The sequence below is a fragment of the Oncorhynchus gorbuscha genome, linkage group LG03 (genome assembly GCF_021184085.1).
Source record: "Oncorhynchus gorbuscha isolate QuinsamMale2020 ecotype Even-year linkage group LG03, OgorEven_v1.0, whole genome shotgun sequence".
Classification (NCBI taxonomy): domain Eukaryota; kingdom Metazoa; phylum Chordata; class Actinopteri; order Salmoniformes; family Salmonidae; genus Oncorhynchus; species Oncorhynchus gorbuscha.
The window spans coordinates 15,681,952-15,698,344 of NC_060175.1; the positions used below are offsets into that span (position 1 = coordinate 15,681,952).

At 41.2% G+C, this 16,393-nt stretch overlaps 1 protein-coding gene across 1 annotated transcript in view; it reads right to left on the minus strand.

Moving 5' to 3' along the window:
* Positions 1 to 15,043, minus strand: part of LOC124016424 (TOX high mobility group box family member 2-like) — a 91,317-nt gene extending 76,274 nt beyond the window's left edge. The window contains exons 1-2 of the mRNA XM_046331986.1: positions 15,036 to 15,043; positions 11,931 to 12,132 (exon numbers count right to left, since the gene is read on the minus strand). Coding sequence (XP_046187942.1) covers positions 11,931 to 12,132; positions 15,036 to 15,043 — 210 coding nt within the window. The remainder of the gene's footprint in view (positions 1 to 11,930; positions 12,133 to 15,035) is intronic.
* Positions 15,044 to 16,393: the final 1,350 nt, after the last annotated feature.

Genomic DNA, 16,393 nt, shown 5'->3' on the forward strand with positions numbered 1-16,393 from the left:
TTTTAACAATGCACATAATAAATGTCAAATGCATTATCCATTTGCTAATCTACATTGCATCATCTCTCCACATTGGCAGGCAATGTGCAAATCTAGTTAAATGACTGAAAGCTGGCATTAGGGAGAACACATTAAGCTGCACCTCTAGTATCTTTTCCTTAATTCATTAGTTTTGTCTGTGACAAGTTAAGTTGACATTGTGGCTCATCTTTCATTCACATACACTCAGAGAACACCTGCCTTAAGCTCCGGAGACCGGAAACCCATCTCGCTGCCACCTTTAACATGACAACCGGGTCAAGATTAATACCGTTCAATTCATCCTTGGAATAATAGTTAGGAGATTAAAGGATTGTTAATTCAGTCTTGCATTTAAAACATTGGAACAAAAGCCAATATAAAGCTGCAAGCTGAATATGAGAATCCTTGGCGTCTACCTCTTTGTAATATCGTTAATTAACTTCCATGACAATGGGGGTCAACTAATTGCCCTCCCTCATTGTCCTCATGCATCCTGTAACAGGGTACATGAGCATAGTTTCAAGTCTCAAGTTAATGTTACGTGCACAAGTACAGTGTAACATATTTTTTTGCGAGCCCTAAACACAACAAAACATTAATCTATCAATAAACACACAATAAATCAAATGAAGAAATATTAGCATATTAGCATAACAACATGCTAGTAGCGTTAATACCTTGATATTCAAATGAAGCTAATAACAAAATCCCTTGGTGATCTATGCATGGATCAATAACTATTTAATATGAACACTTTAATGTTGACAATGATGATGACTAAGATAAGTAAATGCAAGGTATGAATAAGATACCCAGTCAAAGATTCATGATTCAAGTTGAAGTACTGTTTGTGTTTAGGATGACAGCAATTTCATGATGAAAGGTGGATGAGCATACTGTGTTCAGAAAGAACAATTTCTAGAACAAAAACTCAGGGCACCCTTCATATGCAGTATTTCTGGAAATATCCAGGTAACACAGACCAGTAGTAGACTGGCCAAGTGGCACAGACCAGTAGTAGACTGGCCACGTAGTACAGACCAGTAGTAGACTGGCCAGGTGGAACACAGAGCAGTAGTAGACTGGCCACGTAGTACAGACCAGTAGTAGACTGGCCAGGTGGAACACAGAGCAGTAGTAGACTGGCCACGTAGTACAGAGCAGTAGTACACTGGCCACGTAGTACAGAGCAGTAGTACACTGGCCAGGTGGCACACAGAGCAGTAGTAGACTGGCCAGGTGGCACACAGAGCAGTAGTAGACTGGCCAGGTGGCACAGAGAGCAGTAGTAGACTGGCCAGGTGGCACAGAGAGCAGTAGTAGACTGGCCAGGTGGCACAGAGAGCAGTAGTAGACTGGCCACGTAGTACAGACCAGTAGTAGACTGGCCACGTAGTACAGACCAGTAGTAGACTGGCCAGGTGGAACACAGAGCAGTAGTAGACTGGTCACGTAGTACAGACCAGTAGTAGACTGGCCAGGTGGAACACAGAGCAGTAGTAGACTGGCCACGTAGTACAGAGCAGTAGTAGACTGGCCACGTAGTACAGAGCAGTAGTACACTGGCCAGGTGGCACACAGAGCAGTAGTAGACTGGCCAGGTGGCACACAGAGCAGTAGTAGACTGGCCAGGTGGCACAGAGAGCAGTAGTAGACTGGCCAGGTGGCACAGAGAGCAGTAGTAGACTGGCCAGGTGGCACAGAGAGCAGTAGTAGACTGGCCACGTAGTACAGACCAGTAGTAGACTGGCCACGTAGTACAGACCAGTAGTAGACTGGCCAGGTGGAACACAGAGCAGTAGTAGAATTGGCCACGTAGTACAGACCAGTAGTAGACTGGCCACGTAGTACAGACCAGTAGTAGACTGGCCAGGTAACACAGACCAGTAATAGACTGGACATGTAGTACAGACCAGTAGTAGACTGGCCAGGTAACACAGACCAGCAGTAGACTGGCCAGGTAACACAGACCAGTAGTCGACTGGCCAGGTAACACAGACCAGTAGTAGACTGGCCAGGTAGTAGAGACCAGTCGTAGACTGGCCAGGTAGTACAGACCAGTAGCAGGACGAATAAACTGGAATACAACTTCGCACTCTGGTCATTAACACATACAGGGCACCTCCAAAGCAAATGCACAAGCCAAGGCAGGGCACAATAAACAACTGTGGGACCCAGTACGTAATCCTAGTCCAGAAACCCTCCACCACGTAATACTAGTCCAGAAACCCTCCACCACCTAATCCTAGTCCAGAAACCCTCCACCACGTAATCCTAGTCCAGAAACCTTCCACCACCTAATCCTAGTCCAAAAACCCTCCACCACCTAATCCTAGTCCAGAAACCCTCCACCACCTAATCCTAGTCCAGAAACCCTCCACCACCTAATCCTAGTCCAGAAACCCTCCACCACGTAATCCTAGTCCAGAAACCCTCCACCACCTAATCCTAGTCCAGAAACCCTCCACCACCTAATCCTATTCCAGAAACCCTCCACCACCTAATCCTAGTCCAGAAACCCTCCACCACATAATCCTAGTCCAGAAACCTTCCACCACCTAATCCTAGTCCAAAAACCCTCCACCACCTAATCCTAGTCCAGAAACCCTCCACCACCTAATCCTAGTCCAGAAACCCTCCACCACCTAATCCTAGTCCAGAAACCTTCCACCACCTAATCCTAGTCCAGAAACCCTCCACCACGTAATTCTTGTCCAGAAACCCTCTACCATAGGCCGATGGTTATCTCCCTAAACTGTATGGATAAATTCAGTGCAACCTGAGCGTGGATATTAAATGTCTAATGTGTTTTGGAACTTGTGGAAGATGCTATGACAGTTAACACATTGGACAGAGAGAGTGGGGGGCTTGCCAAGTGCATCAGAGAAAAGGCTCTCTGAAAGATATCGGGTTCGTCCAGGACGGGCTCAGGACTGCAACACAATAACCATCAGTTTAGGCCCTTATGAATTGAAAATGCCTCTCAACCAAATCAGGGAAGTACAGTCAAGGATATGTTTCAGGCCTAATTGTTGGGGGAAGAACAACAGCAGCATAGTTAGTACTTTACCTATGCAGATGAGAGGGAGCGTTTTATTGTCTCTCAGCACTCTGTGTTTGTGGCTTGCTGATTGACACGTGTTTTTAGGTGTGTTTGGGTAAGAAGCTGAGCAAAGTTTTGAAAAGAAGCACAAATCATAAGACATATGTTTGTGGAGAAGAGGTGTGGGTGTATAGGGATGATGTAAAGCTGTACAGTAGGTATGCACCTACAGCTAGCATTTAGCATTAGCATTTAGCACACAGGGCGGTCTGGGAGTGTTCAGAAAGAAGAGGCTATCAGCTTTAGTTGATAAATGAATGTGCGCACTCTTATAAGATTTTAGCTAATATTATTATTATTATTATTATTATTATTATTATTATTAGTTTTTAGCTTATTAGGTTTTCAAGTTCAAGTTAATTTATTTGTCATATACACATGATATACATGGAGAACACAGTGCAACGAAATGCGTACTTGCAGGTTCATCACTAGCTAACAATACCATTAGCTTTCAGCTAATACATGCTAATTCACACCAGCACCATCCACTGATCCTCCACACTAAATGCCATATATTCCCACAAGGCAGCTGGGCCTGAAATGTTTAACACTGGGAGCTAATACATATAACATATGCATATAATATAAGATAACATACTAAGCTACAGTATATGCAAAGATTTGTCTTATACACCCAAGTTATGCTCTGCCTTCAAACTACGTATTACTTCTGGTGTTCTGTTAGTTTACTGAATTTGGAAGGGCTTGGTTTGAAGCCCATAAGTCTTTCAGTATTTATGTTAGGGCCAAATATGTGAACCTCTTTTCCTGAACTGCATCATTTCTTATACATCTAATACTCAAGTCCTTAAATAAATGTGTTGAAAATTGATGATAAATGCCCATTTAGAATGAGAGCTATTTTCCCTTTCAGCAATATACCTCTCTGTCTGTCTCTGTCTGTCTTTCTGTCTGTCTGTCTGTCTGTCTTTCTCTCTCTCTCTCTCTCTCTCTCTCTCTCTCTCTCTCTCTCTCTCTCTCTCTCTCTCTCTCTCTCTCCCCTCTCTCTCTCTCCCCTCTCTCTCTCTCTCTCTCCTCTCTCTCTCTCTCTCTCTCTCTCTCTCTCTCTCTCTCTCTCTCTCTCTCTCTCTCTCTCTTTCTTTCTCTCTCTCCTCTCTCTCTCTCTCTCTCTCTCTCTCTCTCTCTCTCTCTCTCTCTCTCTCTCTCTCTCTCTCTCTCTCTCTTCTTTCTCTCTCCCCTTCTCTCTCTCTCTCTCTCTCTCTCTCTCTCTCTCTCTCTCTCTCTCTCTCTCTCTCTCTCTCTCTCTCTCTCTCTCTCTCTCTCTCTCTCTCTCTCTCTCTTTCTCTTTCTCTCACTCTCTCTCCCCCTTCCCTCTCTCTTATTCTCGCTCCATCCATCCCCATTGCACTATTTTCATTGTCCAGCTCACGTATTGAATCTTTCTGATGAAAACAGATCTCACTGCAGAGCCACAATAGAATGGCTGATGCAGGAAAGATGAAACCTAATGGATTTTTTTTCAATGTGCTCAAGACTGAATGTAAGGGCTGACCTCCAGATGTACTAGATCCATTTCAAGAGCAGAGATACTGTTTATGGAGAGGAAGAAGTAGAAAAAGAGGCCACAACAACACATTGAGCCGTGTTCCAACACAACATGATACAAATATATACAGTAGAAAAAGATTGTCACAACAACACCAATACAACAGCATACACACCGATACAGCAACTCTGATATATATGCCAATATATACACCAACTATATATACCAATAGTAAAGGGAGGAGGTGAGGTCCCTGGAACTGTGGTGCCAGGAAAATCACCTCTCACCCAATGTAAATTAAACAAAGGAGCTGATCGTGGACTTTAGGAAACAGCAGAGGGAACACGCCCCCATCCACATCGTCAGGATAGCAGAGGAGAAGATGGAAAGCTTCAAGTTACTCAGCGTACACATCACTGACAAACTGAAATGGTCCACTCACACAGACAGTGTAGTGAAGAAGGCGCAGCGGCACCTCTTCAACCTTAGGCAGGTTGAAGAAATTTGGATTGGCACCTAAAACCCTCACAAACTTTAACAGATGCACAATTGAGAGCATCCTGTTGGGCTGTATCACCATCTGGTACAGAAACTGTATCGCCCGCAAATGCAGGGCTCTCCAGAGGGTGGTGAAGTCTGCCCAACACATCACCCGGGGCAAACTATCTGCCCTCCAGGACACCTACAGCAGCCGATGTCACAGGAAGGCAAAAAGGACAACAACCTCCCGAGCCACTGCCTATTTACCCCGCTATCATCCAGAAGGCGAGGTCAGTACAGGTGCATCAAAGCTGGGACCGAGGCCATCCGACTGTTAAATAGCCATTACTAGCACATTCGAGGCTGCTGCCCTATATACATAGACTTGAAGTCACTGGCCTCTTTAAGCATTGGAACACTAGTCACTTTAATTGTCACACCCTGATCTGTTTCACGTCTTTATGCTTGTCTCCACCCCCCTCCAGGTGTCGCCAATCTTCCCCATTATCCCCTGTGTCTTTATACCTGTGTTCTCTGTTTGTCTGTTGCCAGTTCATTTTGTTCATGAAGCCTACTAGAGTTCGTTCCCCTGCTCATGCCTGTTTCTTGCTCCTGTATTCTAGTCCTTCCCGGTTTTGACCATTATGCCTGCCCTGAACCTGAGCCTGCCTGCTGTTCTGTACCTTACTGGCTTAATGACCCCTGTCTGCCCTGACCCTGAGACTGCCTGCCGTTCTGTACCTTACCTCACCTTACTGGCTTGTTGACCCCTGCCTGCCCTGACCCTGAGACTGCCTGCCGTTCTGTACCTTACCTCACCTTACTGGCTTAATGACCCCTGCCTGACCTGACCCTGACCCTGACCCTGCCTGCTGTTCTGTACCCTTTGCACCCTCTCTGTATTATTGACCCCTGCCTGCCCTGACCCTGACCCTGCCTGCTGTTCTGTACCCTTTGCACCCTCTCTGTATTATTGACCCCTGCCTGCCCTGACCCTGACCCTGACCCTGACCCTGACCCTGACCCTGACCTGACCCTGCCTGCTGTTCTGTACCCTTTGCACCCTCTCTGTATTATTGATCCATCCCTGCCTTTGACCTGTCATATGCCTGCCATTTTCCTGCACCTGTTTTAGTAATAAACGTTTGATTCTTCAACACTGTCTGCATCTGGGTCATACCTGAATCTTGATATTAATGATGTTTACATATTTTGCATTACTTATTTAAAAAAATATATATATATATATATATTTCACCTTTCTTTAACCAGGTAGGCCAGTTGAAAACAAGTTCTCATTTACAACTGCGACCTGGCCAAGATAAAGCAAAGCAGTGCGACAAAAAACATCAACACAGAGTTACACATGGGATAAACAAAAGTACAGTCAATAACAGAAAAATCTATATACAGTGCGTGCAAATGGAGTAAGGAGGTAAGGCAATAAATAGGCCATAGTAGCGAAGTAATTACAATTTAGCAAATTAACACTGGAGTGATAGATGTGCAGATGATGATGTGCAAGTAGAAATACTGGTGTGCAAAAGAGCAAAAAAAGTAAATAAAAACAATATGGTGAACAGGTAGGTAGTTGGATGGGCTATTTAGAGATGGGCTGTGTACAGCTGCAGCGATCGGTGAGTCAATCACCACCTTCCGGAGACACCTGAAACCCCACCTCTTTAAGGAATACCTAGGATAGGATAAGTAATCCCTCTCACCCCCCTGCACTATTTTAAAGTGACTGTTCCACTCGATGTCATAAGGTGAATGCACCAATTTGTAAGTCGCTCTGGATAAGAGCGTCTGCTAAATGACTTAAATGTAAAAAAAAATGTAATGCTCAGATAGCTGATGTTTAAAGTTAGTGAGGGAGATATAAGTCTCCAACTTCAGCGATTTTTGCAATTCGTTCCAGTCACTGGCAGCAGAAAACTGGAAGGAAAGGCGGTGTTGGCTTTGGGGATGACCAGTAAGATATACCTGCTGGAGTGTGTGCTACGGGTGGGTGTTGTTATGGTGACCAGTGAGCTGAGATAAGGCGGAGCTTTACCTAGCAAAGACTTATACATGACCTGGAGCCAGTGGGTCTGGCGAAGAATATGTAGCGAGGGCCAGCCAACTAGAGCATACAGGTCTCAGTGGTGGGTGGTAAATGGGGCATTGGTGACAAAATGGATGGCACTGTGATAGACTGCATCCAGGTTGCTGAGCAGAGTGTTGGAGGCTATTTTGTAAATGATATTGCCGAAGTCGAGGATCGGTAGGATAGTCAGTTTTTGAGGGTATGTTTGGCAGCGTGAATGAAGGAGGCTTTGTTGCGAAATAGGAAGCAGATTCTAGATTTAATTTTGGATTGGAGATGCTTAATATGAGTCTGGAAGGAGAGTTTACAGTCTAACCAGACACCTAGGTATTTGTAGTTGTCCACTTATTCTAAGTCAGAACCGTCCAGAGTAGTGATGCTAGTCGGATGGGTACGGGCAGTGATCGGTTGAAGAGCATGCATTTAGTTTTACTAGTGTTTAAGAGCAGTTGGAGGCCACGGAAGGAGTGTTGTATGGCATTGAAGCTAGTTTGGAGATTTGTTAACACAGTGTCCAAAGAAGGGCCAGATGTCTACAGAATGGTGTTGTCTGAGTAGAGGTGGATCAGGGAATCACCCGCAGCAAGAGCGACATCATTGATGTATACAGAGAAAAGAGTTGGCCCGAGAATTTAACCCTGCGACACCCCCATAGAGACTGCCAGAGGTCCGGACAACAGGCCCTCCGATTTGACACACTGAACTCAATCAGAGAAGCAGTTGGAGAACCAGGCGAGGCAGTCATTTGAGAAACCTAGGCTGTTGAGTCTGCCGATAAGCATACGGTGATTGACAGAGTCAAAAGCCTTGGCCAGGTCGATGAAGACGACTGTCTTTTATCGATGGCGGTTATGATATCATTTAGTACCTTGAGCACAGCGGAGAAGGTACGGTGGGATTCTAAATGGTCAGTGATCTGTTTGTTAACTGTGGCTTTCGAAGACATTGGAAAGGCCGGGCAGGATGGATATTGGTCTGTAACAGTTTGGGTCTAGAGTGTCACCCCCATATACATGTATATACTGTAATCTGTCCTATTCTACTGTATCTTAGTCTATGCATTACTCATCTCATATGTATATACTGTAATCTGTCCTATTCTACTGTATCTTAGTCTATGCATTACTCATCTCATATGTATATACTGTAATCTGTCCTATTCTACTGTATCTTAGTCTATGCATTACTCATCTCATATGTATATACTGTAATCTGTCCTATTCTACTGTATCTTAGACATTGCTACTGTATCTTAGTCTATGCATTACTCATCTCATATGTATATACTGTCTGTCCTATTCTACTGTATCTTAGTCTAATGAATATACTGTCCTATTCTACTGTATCTTAGTCTATGCATTACTCATCTCATATGTATATACTGTAATCTGTCCTATTCTACTGTATCTTAATCTATTCCGCTCTGACATTGCTTGTCAAAAAATGAATATCTATTTACTTTACTTTACTTTAGTTTAGATTGTGTCTATTGTTATATATTACTTGTTAGATATTACTGCCCTGTTGGAGCTAGAAACACAAGCGTTTTGCTACACCCACAATAACATGTGCTAAACATATGTATGTGACAAACAAAATTTGATTTGATTCTGATTCTGATTTGAAAACTAAAATATACATCAATATATGCCAACTATATACACCAACACTAATATATACACCAATATATACACAACTATATACACCATCAGTAGTATATACACCAATATATAAACCAACTATATACACCATCAGTAATATATACACCAACATATAGTACTATATACACCATCAGTAATATATAAACCAATATATAAACCAACTATATACACCAACACTAATATATACACCAATATATACACAACTATATACACCAACACTAATATATACACCAATATATACACAACTATATACACCAACACTAATATATACACCAATATATACACAACTATATACACCAACACTAATATATACACCAATATATACACAACTATATACACCAACACTAATATATACACCAATATATAAACCAACTATATACACCAACACTAATATATAAACCAACTATATACACCAACACTAATATATACACCAATATATAAACCAACTATATACACCAACACTAATATATACACCAATATATACACAACTATATACACCAACACTAATATATACACCAATATATAAACCAACTATATACACCATCAGTAATATATACACCAACATATAGAACTATATACACCATCAGTAATATATAAACCAATATATAAACCAACTATATACACCAACACTAATATATACACCAATATATAAACCAACTATATACACCAACACTAATATATACACCAATATATACACAACTATATACACATTCAGTAATATATACACCAATATATAAACCAACTATATACACCATCCATAATATATACACCAATATAAAAACCAACTATATACACCATCAGTAATATATACACCAATATATAAACCAACTATATACACCAACACTAATATATACACCAATATATACACAACTATATACACCAACACTAATATATAGTATACAGATGTGAAGTCACATGAGTATAGTGATTAATCACATTCAAATATACTCCTTGTCCTCGAAACAATACTGTGTACATGAGTATTTATATATTTCTCCACGTATACAATCTTGTGTGTATCATGTATTTGGGGCAAACATATACAGTGCCTTGCGAAAGTATTCGCCCCCTTGAACTTTGCGACATTTTGCCACATTTCAGGCTTCAAACATAAAGATATAAAACTGTATTTTATTGTGAAGAATCAACAACAAGTGGGACACAATCATGAAGTGGAACGACATTTATTGGATATTTCAAACTTACAGCTGTAATCGCAGCAAAAGGTGGCGCTACAAAGTATTAACTTAAGGGGGCTGAATAATTTTGCACGCCCAATTTTTCAGTTTTTGATTTGTTAAAAAAGTTTGAAATATCCAATAAATGTCGTTCCACTTCATGATTGTGTCCCACTTGTTGTTGATTCTTCACAAAAAAATACAGTTTTATATCTTTATGTTTGAAGCCTGAAATGTGGCAAAAGGTCGCAAAGTTCAATGGGGGCGAATACTTTCGCAAGGCACTGTATATGACATACAATCATGATGTTATCTAGTACACAATGTATGGATGCTCTCTCTGTATATGCTTCTACAAAAGACAAATTGACAACCTGGATGATCTGTAAGGATCAAATAAGATGCAGCCATTACTATAAGTGGAAGACATGTATGGCTGTGAATAATAATAATAATAATAATAATAAATAATAGTAATACTTGATCAATAATACTTTATTATATAGCGCTTTTCAAAAACCCAAAGACATATAAACTCTTGAACGCTTGAAGGTCTCATCCTGTTTAGTGTAGAAAATACCTCCATGTCCTCTACTTGGCTACATTAAAAGACTCTCAAAAGACACCATAACCAAAGTTATTTTGTGAAATATCAAATATCCATATTTACTGTCTGGATAATATTTTTAATAGTAATAAAAAAGCTGATATTTGTTTTTGTGCGGATATCATTTCCAAAGCCATAATTGTGTGTATTGATGATACAGTATGACCAAGTATACAATCAGATATGCTGGTCCTAAGTTAATACCTTGAACTCTCAGTCTCTATACAGTTTCTGTATAAAAAAAAGTAGATTTAATTTTCTCAATTAAAATGACACTTTGTTTCTCTGACCAGGTACATGAAAGTGTCTCTACTCTCTATATAGACAGTTTCATTATACTGATGGTGTATACAGTAGATGATAAATATGTCCCAAAATGCACCCTATTCCCTACATAGTGCACTACTTTCAACCAGAGCCCTATGAGCCCTTGTCAAAAGTTGTGAACCTTGCAGAGAAGAGGGTGCCATTTGGGATGCATTTGACTGTTTTATAGAGAATGATCTCATTCCAGACATATGGAAACAATGTCGATTTCCTGCCTTTTCTCATGAATACAATTATGGCTAAGGATGACAACTTGTGGCACACTGAAGAAGTTTGTGTAAAAAGGCTGAGTGAGGCTGTATTCATACATTATAGCAATCAGTGTATTCATATTGGATGTTTGACACTGCTGGATTTACCCACAAACCTTTGTGTGTCAGAGCTCACAGGGCAATCTCTTACTTTACCTTCTTCTTGATATTGCATGTCATATGAAACCAACAGAGACATGATTTACATAGCCTGTGTTGTTAATGTAAAATTTGACTATTCAAAAAGTTACAAAGCAGAAGAGTAGGCAGTCTAGAGCAAAATAAAACTATATACTTTCCCTTGATCCAAACCATCTATGTTCTCCTCATCCAAACTATTTGTAGAAATGCCCATTTTGAGACAGTTGTTTCAAACTGTATCTGTTTCAAACTGCAAACTATTTTAGGCATACTAGTCTCCTCAGGCAAGCGACAAGGAACACAACCCTCTGACCACCAGTTGTTGCTACCACCAAATTATGTAGTGGGTGAATCAGTATCAGACCGACTACTTGCAATACTTTGTTGTGTTTGCTTAAGGCTGCCTGGTCTGCCAGGTGGGCGGACCAGTCGTTTGTAGAACTGGTCTACAAGCTCCGTTGCAACAGGAAAACTAAATAGAGCACAGATGAAGTATTGGAAATGATTTCGAATAGTATTTCAACCCAGGTGTGATATCAAAGCAAACCGCTTGTGGGGGACTCACCGAGGGCATTTGGCTGGAGGGCAGGTGGCCCTCTTGGGCCAGCATATTGGACATCATGAGGGCGGGCAGCTCCTGGTAGGAGTAGGGGTTGAGCAGGCCGTTGTGGTGGGCCCAAACAGAGAGGGAGATGATGGGAGTGGCACAGGTAGCCTGTAGGATTGATGTAGCGACTCTGGGTCCATCAGGTGGAGTAGGGAGGGCTCTGGGATTGTGGTTAGGAGGTTATTCATGGGATTGATGGAGCGCGTGGTATGAGAACTGGGGGAGAACTGTATCTCGTAGTCCATGAGAACTGTCCCCATGAGAACTGTAGGATTGATGTAGCGTATAGGTAGGTTAGTCATGAGAACTGTAGGTTTGATGTAGCGTATAGGTAGGTTATTCATGAGAACTGTAGGATTGATGGTTAGTCCTGTAGCACCGTTCCCAGGTGAGAACTGGTAGGTTAGTCATGCCTCCTCCTCCTCCCTGTCCGGAATAGCTCTGGAAGGACAAACAGAGAGGGAGATGATGTGAGATTGTATGTACTGCCATGAGAACTGTAGGATTGATGTAGCTTATAGGTAGGTTAGTCATGAGAACTGTAGGATTGATGTAGCGTATAGGTAGGTTAGGAGAACTTAGGATTGATGTAGCATGGTAGAACTGTAGGATTGATGTAGCGTATAGGTAGGTTAGTCATGAGAACTGTAGGATTGATGTAGCTTATAGGTAGGTTAGTCATGAGAACTGTAGGTTAGTCATGAGAACTGTAGGATTGATGTATCGTATAGGTAGGTTATTCATGAGAACTGTAGGATTGATGGCGTAGGTAGGTTAGTCATGAGAACTGTAGGACTGATGTAGCGTATAGGTAGGTTAGTCATGAGAACTGTAGGATTGATGTAGCGTATAGGTAGGTTAGAGAACTGTAGGATTGATGTAGCAACTGTAGGATTGATGAGAACTGTAGGATTGATTGATTAGTCATGAGAACTGTGATGTAGGTAGGTTAGTCATGAGAACTGTAGGACTGTAGGATTGATGTATGGTAGGTTAGTCATGAGAACTGTAGGATAGCATAGGTAGGTTAGTCATGAGAACTGTAGGACTGATGTAGCTTATAGGTAGGTTAGTCATGAGAACTGTAGGATTGATGTAGCTTATAGGTAGGTTAGTCATGAGAACTGTAGGATTGATGTAGCGTAGTATAGGTAGGTTAGTCATGAGAACTGTAGGATTGATGTAGCGTATAGGTAGGTTAGTCATGAGAACTGTAGGATTGATGTAGCGTATAGGTAGGTTAGTCATGAGAACTGTAGGACTGATGTAGCGTATAGGTAGGTTAGTCATGAGAACTGTAGGATTTTAGACGATCTGAGGTGTGTAGGGGAGAGGTCATTTTGAGAACAGTCAATTATTTAATGAGGAAATGGTGCCCCTCACCCCCCACCCCAGGGATGGTTGTTATGACAATGATAGAGGGTACATCTCCCTATAACCCCACTCTCCACCCACAGTCCCCAGTTACACCCTACCTATAAGCTTCTCATGTTTAAAGGCTCTAGTGCATAACAGTAACATGAGCTTTCAGACATCTGAATACACTAAATGTACATGACATACAGCACATCATTTGTTTCCATGTTTTCAGAATACCAGTATGCATATATGTGTATTGCTGTACTATCAATAGGTCCATCGTGCTGCAATAAGGAAAAATATCATTCTGAATTCTAAAGTCGGGAAAAAAAATAAATAAATACCTGGGAAATTCAATGGGAACGAAAAAAGCAATTTTGTCTGAGGCACTCTGACTTGACTCCCTCTGTAATGACTGAGTCAAGTTAATCATCACAAATAATATTCCTGTGTCAGCCATTCAAGGGGTTTTTAATCAATTTTTTATGATTCATTTCTTGGCGTATACCTAAAAATGTCAGTTCTGAAACATTTCAGAAATCAATTCAATATCATCTTTGTGTAGGCTGTCATCCTCTGCACTGGAGTGGTCATTTATCTCAAGAGAATCTTTTCAGAAAATACAAGGCAAAGCAAAGGAAAAAGGAATTCTCAGAGAACCATTTTCTACTAAAGTTGAAGTAAATAACTGAAAGGTAGTAGACAGCTAGCTACTGTCAGTACTGTAGTAAGACACAATTATTTCATATCAACCCACCACCAGTCTATTGTGTAGCTTTTACCAAAATGATGCAATAATCAAATGCATTGAACTGGGTACAATGTTACAAAACCGCTAGAGCATATTAAGTCAACCCACCACCAATAGCTTTTACTGAAGTGATTAAAGAATCTAATGCATTCAACTGGCTCTAATTAAGCAATAAGGCACGAGGGGGTGTGGTATATGGCCAATATACAACGGTTAAGGGATGTTCTTCTGCTTGACGCAACGCGGAGTGCCTGGATACATCCCTTAGCCGTGGTACATTGGCCATATACCACACCCCCTCGTGCCTTATTGCTTAATTAGAGCCATTTGAATGCATTAGATTCTTTGATCACTTCAGTAATCCAGAGGTGCCTTATTGCTATTATAAACTGGTTACCAACGTAATTAGAGCAGGAAAAATAAATGTTTTGTCACACATGCGGTATACGGTCCGATATACCACGGATGTCAGCCAGTCAGCATTCATGGCACGAACCACCCAGTTTATAATGCTAAATAACCCCTACAGCAAATGAAAGACATAGACTGAAAAATACAACAAAAAAACCCAGCCTCAATCTGGTCACGGCCAACGAAGTTGCAATTGCAATTTATGACTTATTGTAAAGGAGGGATGTAGACGTTGAACGAACACAACACTTAAACATTCATCTCCTCGCAACTAGTGACCATGAATGGGAAAAGGGGAAAAAAATGTAATTGCATTGTCTGGGAAAGCGTGGATATACATTTTCTAAATTGTCCTTTGAAGACAAATGTTTTTGTAAACCTTTGGGGATTGTGTAATTGTTTGGTCTAATGGACAAGAAAACAAACATTTCCGGAGATTGAATTTCCCTCATAATTGTTGGAAGGAAACGAACTTGTCTGTTGTAAACATTGGAGCCATTGTGTGAAGTGAGTACCTCGTTGAATCATCTGGGAGAACTCACATCTCCATGATCTTTCACAATGAGGTTGGACACTAGGTACTGTTAAGATTGAGGCTATGTCCCTAAGGACACCCTATTCCCTTCATAGTGCAGTATTTTGTTAGCCCTGTTTGGTACGCAGCCTCAGCCTTAACCAGACATTGTTCTAAGCCTTGACAGGCCCTTTGCACAGTCATCACTTATCTTAAATATCTTACAGTTTATGCTATATCATAAGTACAAAGGGCATGTTAATCAACCATGGACAATGTGTTTGGTTTTTCCACAGTAGAGAAACACTTCTTCCAATCAAATCCAATCCTTAGCTTTTTTCAACTTCGTAAGAGAGGGCTAGTGAGTAATAAGAGTAACATTTTACATTACTCTGGAGCCTTGTCGGATGACCTTGATGGTAAAATGTAAATATCAAGGACAGTCCCAGTTGAATAGTTGCAGGATAAATCGTTCATATTCTATACAGACTAAGATTGAATGTATAGTACACAGAGCCACGTTATACTGCAGCTAATGCATACTCTTCCTCCTTTCCCCTTTAAAAGTCACATCTAAACAATATGTACAGATGTAGGATCTTCATTTGAGCCAGTTTGCTACAGCAGAAAAACAATCCTGCAGCAACAGGAAATTATTATGTGGATTATAATTAATGGACATGTTTTTGTAGGTGTTGATACATTTTTAGTAACGCAGGTCTGAAATGTCAAAGTGGAAATGAGAAACTTCAGAAGTCTTTTTAAACCTCAAATACACAACTATTTTAAAATGTCCTGCACTGCAGGAACGTTATCCTGCAACAGGGTGATCAAATGCATATCCTACATCTGTAGGCATGTGTTTGATGGCTCACAAAGGCCAGAGTCTGTCCTCATTGTACGGCGTCGACTCCAACAAAGGCACCTCCACTATTTCTCGAAGCGCTTCTTCTCTTATGGATTCCATTCTAATGCACAATGCCATATTTTATTTCACACAATTTGTAGGCTTCACTCTCACAAAGGGAGAGGGGGGTGGCTCCTTCTTGATCAGTAGTGTTGGCATTCCATTTGAGAAAACATTTCCACATCTATTCTGGGTAAAAAAAAGTTGCAAACATTTTTTTCTACATCTTAAATGGCATCCTATTCCCTATACAAGCTCCTAGTCCAAAGTAGTGCACTATAGGGTTCCATTTGAGACGCAGCCTGTCTGTTCTGTTTTAATTAAGTGCGGAGGTCTTCAGAGAGTTTGGCGCACATTTTAATGCACCTTTCATTTAAGAGAAACAGATGAACAGACAGTTGGTGTGGGGATGGAATGAGAGGGAAAATATCATCGATTGGGAAGCTTTCCAGGTTATCTTTGTTGGCACTGAGCTAACT